Below are 11,709 nucleotides of genomic sequence, written 5' to 3' on the forward strand. Positions count from 1 at the left end.
TCATAAGAGTCAGTCTTTGTGTGACTTGTTCTCACATTGAAAGTATGGAAAGCAGCAGCCAGACATGTGCCATAGGCCCAATGGGCAGGGACACATGCAAACAGCTCAGAAGAAAATTGGAGGTAGTACATGTAAAACAGGGAGAAAGAAGCAACCTCTCACTAGACAGAAAGAGATGATGCTGAGACAGTTGATGAGACAGGAGGCTTTTGGTTTCACCCTGGCTAATATCCATCCAATTCAGTCCCATTTTGACATGCAAGGCACCTATCTTTATGCAACAGTATCATTACCCTCCCAGTCAAACCACTTCATAACCAACCATGAACTTCCAAACAGAAATAAAAAGTCGATCCTAGCCTATCAGTCAGTCATCTGCATACAAAGACCACCTCAGGCAAACACCACTATGACAAAACATATTCATGCTAAATGGCCAGACAAACATTGAACCATGTAACCCAGTCTTGAATTCCGTCCCCCAGATACTTTTCCTTCTGAAACTGCATTATTCCTGACACTTACATGCCTATGATCTGGGTACTACCCATCTATTCAGCAATACAAGTATCACTTCCAACTGACCTACATTCACTTTGCATGGACAGATATACAACATAACCACACTTCATGACCTTTGGTCCTAGCTATTGGATATGACTTACTTCTTGAGTGTTTTGAAGGCCCCATAAACTGGGTTTTAAAATTACATGGTTCAGTAGATATTTATTTGTTGCCTGTAGGCATGACCATAAGTTAAGCATACTGCTTTATGTGTAGATCATATGGTCTCATGGTTGGATGTAAGAGATGCTGTAATGTACTTTTGTTTAAGCATGAAGCTTATTCACTTTCATTGCCAAAATAATTCATAATTACTTGTAAGTTTTCTCCTAATATAGCATTGTGATTATAGCCACTTAATGCAACCTCACTATCATACAAATCATTTACTGTTTTTAGTTATACCTTTATAACCTACACTGCTATTTAGAGTTTCAGAAATAACTTTGATGGTTTCGAATTTATAGATTTAAGGTCTTTTATGAATAATGATGTCTGAATTTTGATGTAGCATTACGTGTATGGAAGTGGTATGAATTTACGTTTTAGTTTCAAGTGGATAAGCTTAGTATGTAAGGTGAAAAATTAAGAATGTGCTTTTATATGTTTGGAAGCCCCTGTTTCACATGAATGCACTGGGCTTGGGTTGAGGATGTGTCAGTGATGTTGTAGAAGATATATGTACTTGATCTCTCCCATGAAACTGGGAATGGAGTAATAGGTATATAGGATAAGATTTTAATGAAAGCTCTAAAATTCTGTTTCATTCAATCCCTTAGATGAGCTGAAGGCAATATTAGGGAGCCAGACTACAGCTCGTGGTGTCCTTGGTGTGTATGACACCGTGCAGTGGACTGCTCTCAATAAAAGGCTTGTATATGTTCTCCTAGAGGGTATTATTGAATCTGTTCTGTCAAATCAGAAACAGATACCTCCTTTGCTAAGGTAAGTTGATACTCTCTAAACAATCTGTCATTTTTAGAGGACTGTGGTATGACTAAATGGAATCAAGAAAGTAATGAGGGTGTGTATGAGAGATTTGGTATAGCAGGGAATGCAAAGGGAATGAATTATGGAATGCTGATGTAAGTAAAAAGTATTACTTTGAGGTGGTTTTGGCACATGGAAAGAATACAAGATAGGGAGTTTACAAGGAAAGTGCATGATAGTATGATTAAAGAGGTTGGTGTTAGAGGAAGACCACCTGTGACATAGGGAAACAGAATGAAAGAGTACTGGAGGGAGAGAAATGGGGGAAGAATGCATGGAATGGTGTATTTGAGGGAGGCCTTTAAAGACAGGGATAAGTGGAAACTCTATTGCTGTGGCTACCCCATTGATTGGACTTACCAGAGGGAATGGGCATCAGAGATATAGATAGGTAAACTAATTCCCCGCAAACCCATGCATAAGTATGGGTGGCTGATTCATGTGAGAAACTGCAGAAGCTGGTGACTGAGTTTGGTAAAGTGTGTGAAAGAAGAAAGTTAAGAGTGAATGTGAATAAGAGCAAGGTTATTAGGTACAGTAGGGTTGAGGGTCAAGTCGATTGGGAGGTAAGTTTGAATGGAGAAAATCTGGAGGAAGTAAAGTGTTTTAGATATCTGGGAGTGGATCTGGCAGCGGATGGAACCATGGAAGCGGAAGTGAATCATAGGGTGGGGGAGGGGGCAAAAATCCTGGGAGCATTGAAGAGTGTTTGGAAGTCGAGAACATTATCTCGGAAAGCAAAAATGGGTATGTTTGAAGGAATAGTGGTTCCAACAATGTTGTATGGCTGCGAGGTGTGGGCTATGGATAGAGTTGTGCGCAGGGGGGTGGGTGTGCTGGAAATGAGATGTTTGAGGACAATGTGTGGTGTGAGGTGGTTTGATCGAGTAAGTAATGTAAGGGTAAGAGAGATGTGTGGAAATAAAAAGAGTGTGGTTGAGAGAGCAGAAGAGGGTGTTTTAAAATGGTTTGGTCACATGGAGAGAATGAGTGAGGAAAGTTTGACAAAGAGGATATATGTGTCAGAGGTGGAGGGAACGAGGAGAAGTGGGAGACCAAATTGGAGGTGGAAAGATGGGATGAAAAAGATTTTGAGTGATCGGGGCCTGAACATGCAGGAGGGTGAGAGGCGTGCAGGGAATAGAGTGAATTGGAATGATGTGGTATACCAGGGTCGACATGCTGTCAATGGATTGAACCAGGGCATGTGAAGTGTCTGGGGTAAGCCATGAAAAGTTCTGTGGGGCCTGGATGTGGAAAGGGAGCTGTGGTTTTGGTGCATTATTACATGACAGCTAGAGACTGAGTGTGAACGAATGGGGCCTTTGTTGTCTTTTCCTAGCACTACCTCGCACAAATCAGGGGGAAGGGGGTTGTTATTCCATGTGTGGCGAGGTGGCAATGGGAATAGATAAAGGCAGACAGTATGAATTATATAAGTACATGTGTATATATGTATATGTCTGTGTGTGTATATATATGTGTACATTGAGATGTATAGGTATGTATATTTGCGTATGTGGACGTGTATGTACATACATGTGTATGTGGGTGGGTTGGGCCGTTCTTTCATCTATTTCCTTGCGCTACCTCGCTAACACAGGAGACAGCGACAAAGCAAAATAAATGAATAAATAAAAAATGTGAATATAGATGAGAAGGTCTGGAAGAGGATGAATGTGTTGGAAATGAAGTGTTTGAGGAAATATGTTGTGTAAAGAGGATTCCCTGAGTAGGAAATAATAGAGTAAGAGAGAGGTATGGTAAGATGATTAGGTTGAGGGAGCTGAAGAGGGTATGTTAAAATGGTTTGGACATAGGGAGAGATTGAGTGAGGTGAGGTTAACAAAGACGATATATGTGTCAAAAGTGGAGGGGACAAAGAGAAGGGGGAAACTGATTAGGTGATGGAAGGATGGAGTAGAAAATGTTTTGAGTGCTTGGGACTGAACATGCAGAGGGGTGTAAAGCTTGCACAGGATAAAGTGAATTGGAGTTAAATGGTATACAGGGGTCAGTGTGCTGTTAATGGACTGAACCTCGTTGCTGACCATCTCCACACAGTTTTGAGAACCAAATTGGTACACTTGATGTTTCATGCTGATGGTTTTTACTTTTTTAAGTTTACTTGTCTTATAAATTTGTAGCTGCTAGTACTTTATGAGATTAGATTTATATAGTGAGATTAGAAAACAGGATCAGAAGTGGAGAAAGTATGGATTGTAAGAAGAGATTCAATGGTAAGCTGGGATGCGTGGAGATTGTGACCCCTCATCAAACCTTGGACATTGTTGCTTGTTGGGGGGGTGCATATTCTTGAAAAACACATGCACAGGTCTCTGTTGGTTAGTGGTTAGCGTTACTGACTATGAGTCAGCACATGCCAGCCCAAGTTTAGATCTGCTAGGGTTCAAATCCTAGGTGTGGTAATCAATCTACACCCATCCTTGGTGTTCATCCTCCTTCCAGGGTTGGTTGATGAATGGGTACCAAATCTAGGCTGGGGTGTGTGAGTGTGCATACATACGAAAGAGTAAAGACATGGTACACAAATCTAACATTAAGAGATGGGGGAACATAAGTATAAAACTCTCTCCCTGTAGCACAGAAACAGTAATAAAATATGATGGCATGGATATTGAAAATATTGTATATTATGCACTGATTAGAGAAAGTGACCATGTATGGCTCAAGCTTCACTATGCTGTAAATCAGGACATTAAAAGAGCAGAGGTGGGACAAGACATGAAGAGGAGACTTAATCATGGAAAGTACACAAACCTCAACAGTTATTTTGGTGCCACAGATTGGGAAATGGATTTCAGTACACAGAAACCAAGGCTTTGTGGTGATAAGTTTGATGAAATTTACTGTGACGGAGTTGGAATGAGGATACATCAAGTCTTAAATACAGAAGGAATGGTAAGGAAGAGGAAAAATACTTTAAAAGACTGTCAAAAAGCAGAAGAGTTTCGAAATATTTTGTAGGGAAGAGTCCTCCAGCCAGCCAACATTTGCAAGAATGATTTATGTTATATTATTATACTTTGTCGCTGTCTCCTGCGTTAGCGAGGTAGCACAAGGAAACAGACAAAAGAATGGCTCAACCCACCCACATACACATATATATACATACACATCCACACATGCACATATACATACCTATACATCTCAACATATACATATATACACATGTACATAATTCATACTGTCTGCCCTTATTCATTCCCGTCGCCACCCCGCCACACATGAAATGAAAAACCCCTGCCCCCCGCATGTGCGCTAGGGAAAGACAACAAAGGCCACATTCGTTCACACTGTCTCTAGTTGTCATGTATAATGCACTGAAACCACAGCTCCCTTTCCACATCCAGGCCCCACAAAACTTTCCATGGTTTACCCCAGGTGCTTCACATGCCCTGGTTCAATCCATTGACAGCACATCGACCCCAGTATATCACATCGTTCCAGTTCACTCTATTCCTTGCACACCTTTCACCCTCTTGCATGTTCAGGCCCCGATTGCTCAAGATCTTTTTCACTCCATCTTTCCACCTCCAATTTGGTCTCCTACTTCTCCTCGTTCCCTCCACCTCTGACATATATATCCTCTTTGTCAGTCTTTCCTCACTCATCCTCTCTATGTGGCACAAACCATTTTAAAACATCCCCTTCTGCTCTCTCAACCACACTCTTTTTATTACTACACATCTCTCTTACCCTTTCATTACTTACTCGATCAAACCACCTCACACTACATATTGTCCTCAAACATCTCATTTCCAGCACATCCACCCTCCTCTGCACAACTCTGTCTGTAGCCCATGCCTCACAACCATATAACATTGTTGGAACCACTATTCCTTCAAACATACCCATTTTTGCTTTCCAAGATAACATTCTTGACTTCCACACATTTCTTCAATGCTCCCAGAACTTTTGCCCCCTCCCCCACCATATGATTCCTCTTCCATGGTTCCATCCGCTGCCAAATCCACTCCCAGATATTTAAAACGCTTCACTTCCTCCAGTTTTTCTCCATTCAAACTTACCTTCCAATTGACTTGTCCCTCAACCCTACTGTACCTAATAACCTTACTCTTATTCACATTTACTCTCAGCTTTCTTCTTTGACACACTTTACCAGACTCAGTCACCAGCTTCTGCAGTTTCTCATCTGAATCCGCCACCAGCACTGTATCATCAGCGAACAACTGACTCACTTCCCGAGCTCTCTCATCCATAACAGACTGCATACTTGCCCCTCTTTCCAAAACTCTTACATTCACCTCCCTAACAACCCCATCCTTAAACAAATTAAACATCCATGGAGACATCACACACTCCTGCTGCAAACCAACATTCACTGAGAACCAGTCACTTTCCTCTCTTCCTAAACGTACACATGCCTTACATCTTCGATAAAAAAATTTTCACTGTTTCTAACAACTTACCTTCCACACCATATATTCTTGATACCTTCCACAAGGCATCTCTATCAACTCTATTATATGCCTCCTCCAGATCCATAAATGCTACATACAAATCCATTTGCTTTTCTAAGTATTTGTCCAATACATTCTTCAAAGCAAACACTTGATCCACACATCCTTTACCACATCTGAAACCACACTGCTCTTCCCCAGTCTGATGCTCTGTACATGCCTTCACCCTCTCAGTCAATACCCTCCCATATAATTTCCCAGGAATACTCAACAAACTTATACTTTTGTAATTTGAGCACTGACTCATATCCCCTTTGCCTTTGTACAATGGCACTATGCAAGCATTCCGCCAGCCCTCAGGCACCTCACCATGAGTCATACATACATTAAATAACCATACCAACCAGTCAATAATACAGTCACCCCCTTTTTTAATAAATTCCACTGCAATACCATCCAAACCTGCTGCCTTGCCGGCTTTCATCTTCCGCAAAGCTTTTACTACCTCTTCTCTGTTTACCAAATCATTCTCCCCAACCCTCTCTTTTTGCACACCACCTCGACCAAAATACCCTATATCTGCCACTCGATCATCAAACACATTTAACAAACCTTCAAAATACTCACTCCATCTCCTTTCCACATCACCACTATTTGTTATCACCTCCCCATTAGCCCCATTCACTGATGTTCCCATTTGTTCCCTTGTCTTACGCACTTTATGTACCTCCTTCCAAAACATTCTCCCTATATTTGATGATACTTTCTCACCCCAACTCTCATTTGCCCTCTTTTTTGCCTCTTGCCCCTTTCTCTTGACCTCCTGCCTCTTTCTTTTAAACATCTCCCAGTCATTTGCATTATTTCCCTGCAAAAATCATCCAAATGCCTCTCTCTTCTCTTTCACTAACAATCTTACTTCTTCAGCTCACCACTCACTACTCCTTCTAATCTGCCCACCTCCCAGATTATACATCCAAACAGAAATTTACTTTAGATTTTGTCGTAATACAATGTTTGCTGTTTAAACGTACTTTTTGTTTGAAAATTCATTGAATGTAAGGGTCATTCAGATTATTTTCTGTAGGATTATTTTATTCTTATTTGACTCCTTGTATAGAGGCCAGAGGAATCTCTTTGTATCTGCTTAAAATGTCATGTGATATTCAAGTGGATGAAATTAAGCTAAGAATCCTTTATGATTAAGGTTCTTTCCTTGATTGTATGATTTCAGTATTCCTAAGAATGACGTTTCTCTAAAGCTGAAACAGCCAGCTGTTTAAAAAAAAAAAGGCAATTCCTTTCAGGATTGAGATGGTCACTCTAGTAAGATCCTTTGAAAATTTTGTAAGCCCTGTATGTGTGGTGCACTGCACTTCATGAAGCCAAACTGGCTTGCTGTTGTTCATTGATAACAAAAAGGAGGAGCGATATAGGGTATGGCAGAATTTTAATTGTCTTACATGGTAAATCTGGCTATTTTTCCCACCTTTGGAGAGAATTATGATCAAGTGCAGTTCATAGTAGACCTCATGATCAGTTCACTGATCGAGAGAGAAATAATCTTATCTTTGCATCAAAACAGGTTTTCTTCCATTTATACTAAATAGATTCACTAATAAAATGGGTTCATAATTCATGAAAAGATGTATTTTACACTGTTCTTGTATTTCAGACCATTACATACAGGATCTGCATGGATGTTTTTTACTGTATCTTGTCTTTCAGATCATTACATACAGGATCTGCACGAATTGCTGCTAGAAATGTTCCACATTCAAGAAAAGGTAGAACTGACCGGTGATATGGTTGAAACAAGACACATGAGAGAATTATTGCTCTTTCACTAGTTTTTAAAAGTCAAAAGTATATGTATTCAGCAGCTGTTGTGAAAATATGTTCAAGAGCATGAACCTGTAAATTGGGTTTTATGTATGTATGTAAGATTTTCTGTACAGGTATTATTCCATTGGTTGTATCTAGTGTAATCTTATTTTGCTGTATAGATCTGACAATTAGTCTAAATATTTTGCATTATAATGATTTATTTAACCATGAAGTAATAAATATATGCCCATGATATGTCAGGCAGTCATTCATGTATGACTTTTTTATGAATTAGACTTTAAAGGGAAAGGGAAACATTTCCTTGCTCACTTGCATTGATAAAATGAGAATGGGAAGCAAGTTGGAAAACCATTGTATTCTCTATTCTCATTGTATCAATATGTACTGAGGTTAGGTAATACTGAGCTTTGTTTCTGCTGTTGACTTTCCTTCAATGAATGGTTAGATTATTCAAGAGGAGTAAGTCTACCTCAGGGAGCTGGTGATTCCCACACAAGGTACATGTGGCCTTGCACAATGCAGCATGCCTGCAGCTGTTTTAAAGGGGGATGTAGGTTTGTATGAGTGATTTGAATGTCAGAGTAATCACTAATGAATGTAAGAGGCTGGGAGTTCTAGACACACAGAAAAAGAAAATTAGGTATATTAGATTTATGCAGAACATGGATGAGAGGTAAGAGGACTTTGGTTAGAAAGGAAAAAAAGTGAGAGTAAGCTTGGGCAATGGATATACAAGAGTGTTAGAGTTTTAGTGGGAAATGGTTGTTTTGAAGTGTTTGATTGTGTTTATGTGAGCTGAAGCTTATATGTTGTGAAATGAATATGTAATAGGTTTAGAATGACTGTAATGGTTGGATAATCACCTTGTAATTATAGACTGGAGCTTCACATCGAGAATTCAGAGAACAAGTTATTTTAGAAAGAGGTAAACTAAAGAGGGGGGAAATGTAGAGTGAGAATGGATGAGACATATCTGGGAAAATGCTAGACAAAAAATTAAGTTTTTAGAGGTATAGAGCGAGATGAATAGATACAGGGGAGAGGGGGACATTATGAAGGACATAGGAAAAGGAATGATGCTTCTAAAGAATGGAAAAGCTGGGGCATGTGATGGAGTGGTGACCGAGAGAGTGAGCAGTGCAAGTGACTGCTGTTGAGTAAATCTCCAAAGGAGTACATGAAAGCCTGGAAACCCAGTGTTTACCATGCTGGCTAGACAAAGGCAGTAATTATTCCATTATTTAAAGGTAAAGGATGTAAATGTATACAACAGTGTCAAAATATATGGTAAGACTATTATTAATCAAGGAGGATTGTATTAAAAAGGATTAGTGAGTCCCATTTAAATGAAAAACGAGATGGATTTAAGATGAGTATGTATGCTAGGGTTTTGCACTTAGAGAAAAAAAGGAAAGTACAGCAGTTTAAGGGTTAATTATATCAAAGTTTTTATCATAGTTCTTTGCAATTTAGTTTCTTAGATTTCATGTTAATTTCCAAGCATTTAACTAGGCTTTCTGTTTTAAAGTCTGTGTCACTGAGAAGTTGTAGTCTGACAGTGTTTTGTATTCCTAATACATGGTCATAAAAGTTTTCCATGGAAGTTTGAAAAATCAGAAACTGGTTTTGAGACGTGTTAATTACTTTTCTCTTTTATTATATCAAAAAATAAGCAGTGAATTGTTTCCCTGTCCCTGAAATCCGTGTGATATGTAAAAATTTGTAGACCACTTTTGAGATGTCAAGGAGCGTTAGGTAGGCTTCACACACAAAATGTTTGTCTTTTCTGTAAACATGTATTATATTTCCATTTCTGTGTTGATGGTATTTATATTTTGCTGAAAAATCCCAGCTGGTTGATAGAACAGTGTAAATATTTTCAAGTACCTGTAATAGTGATCAATTTATTTTATATGGCAGTTACAATGATGACTATTCTTGGGATCAAAAAACTCATAGACTTTTAAGGCTTCGAGTGTTGAAAATCGCTTTGTCATTTACATCAATAATTGCTGTAAGAATAGTGAGTATAGATATCATACTTATGGTTATAGCAATTGCTTTAGGAAGCATCAAACTCCTCATAACTGTTACAGTCATGATTACTGTGGTGTGTATAAACTGGTTGCTGACAGTTACATTGATAATTCCTGTAGAAGTATAAAACTCATTATGACACAGTAATGATTGATGTAGAGAGTATCAGATTCATCTTGACATTTGTGATGATTGTATTAGTGAGTATGAATTATAATGTTACTGTAGGAATTGTACACTCATACTGACAATTATTGATAATTTTTGTTCTGAAAAGAAAAAATGATACCTTTACTGTGATGATGATTGTAGGAACTGTAAAATTTATACTGCCTCTTAACCTGACAATTGCTTTGAGGAGTCAAAATTTACCGACAGTCATAGTGATAATTGGTGTAGAGAGTATAAAACTTATACCGTCAAAGTAATCTAAATTGGGTTTTTACAGTGTGGTATTTATTTTATTTTCATTATAGCCCATTATACAAAAGACACTTACCTCTGTATTTTGTGATCTGGCAGAGAATGTGAAAACTAGCAGACTAAAGAGTGACAACTGGAAGAATAGATTTTTTAAAGTTATGGTACTTTGATTTATGTAATGTTTTCCCAATACACTGTATGTAATGAATGATTGGGTACTTCTTTTTGTAAATCAAGTGGATTAGCTTTACTCATACTTATGACTCTCACTCCCTGTAAATTTAGTATTTTAGCATCTTCGTGCACCATGACATGGATATTGTGTCAACTTCCAGTCTCATCCAACGTGCACCACTTCAAAAAAAAAAAAAGTAAAATTCTAGTGTGCTGCTCCTCAAAGCAGGCTCTGTAATGGTAATCCAACTCTACTGAGATACATTGGCAACCTATGTAGTGGACTTCACAAGGTGTATCAGTAAACTCTCAGTAGCCATGCCAGAAGGTACAGTATGCTAGCCAGTTAAAAATTTTCTCATACCTCTAACGCCCTATGTTATGCAATGATACATCTGTGTAAAACTATTTGCAGAGTGTTTATAAGTATGTATAAAGTACTTATTGGGTTATTTGTTATATCTTCACACATACAAACTTGTAAATGTGTTTCACAATAAGTGCCCTTTTATGCATGCTATAAATGTCTCATCTGTCTGTAAAAGTGGTGTTGAGTTATAAAATTGTGAGTTGTTATGTTGCAAAATATTTGGCTCATAATGTAACACCATGTTTATTAAACCCCATTACAATGCCCCACTACATGTGTGCATATGGCCAACAGTTAGTCCTTACTGTAGATGATGAACTTGTTGATGCCGTAGCACAGATTAAATCAACCTTCGAGTATGAAAATGATGACCCTGAGGCAACTGTTTGCCCATGTCCATTTTGCAGGCATCTGTTCGCTCTGCCTGGAGGTACAAGGATATTGTAGACCAGACAAGCAACACCCTGCTACATAAATTTTCCCATACTGTCTCTTCTCTCCAGCTGGGGCCAAGTGGTGCACAGCAATTGCATCACGTGCAACCATCTACTCCTCGCACACAGTCACTCCTGCTCTCTCTACTGCACACCATGCAACTCCCTCAAGCATCTAACTGCACCAAAAGGTAAGATTGTTTAAAATATAGTTTCATCATATCAGTATATTAGTACAAAGATTATATTGTTGTAAACTTAGTTACTTTCCAGTATGTTGTATGGTTCACTGTGCAAATGATTAATTCAAGTCAGTCTCATATCTTCATCTAGAATACCTTTACCCTTAAACATTTCACTCATAGCATCCATCCACCTTTCTCTTATCAACTTCATTTATGTCCTATTATTCATCCATCACCAT

General features: G+C 38.7%; 1 protein-coding gene across 3 annotated transcripts in view; it reads left to right on the forward strand.

The window, feature by feature from the left end:
* Positions 1–11,709, forward strand: part of LOC139756264 (sorting nexin-13-like) — a 90,365-nt gene that overhangs the window by 77,559 nt on the left and 1,097 nt on the right. Inside the window, exons 16-17 of one of the 3 annotated variants that reach the window (XM_071675482.1) lie at positions 1,344–1,509; positions 11,355–11,476. In XM_071675482.1, coding sequence (XP_071531583.1) covers positions 1,344–1,509; positions 11,355–11,476 — 288 coding nt within the window. Of the gene's footprint in view, positions 1–1,343; positions 1,510–7,727; positions 10,679–11,354; positions 11,477–11,709 lie in introns of those variants that run through there. The other 2 variants (XM_071675483.1, XR_011714305.1) reach the window with 2 other exon arrangements.

Source organism: Panulirus ornatus, chromosome 21, assembly GCF_036320965.1.
Source record: "Panulirus ornatus isolate Po-2019 chromosome 21, ASM3632096v1, whole genome shotgun sequence".
Taxonomy (NCBI): Eukaryota; Metazoa; Arthropoda; class Malacostraca; order Decapoda; family Palinuridae; genus Panulirus; species Panulirus ornatus.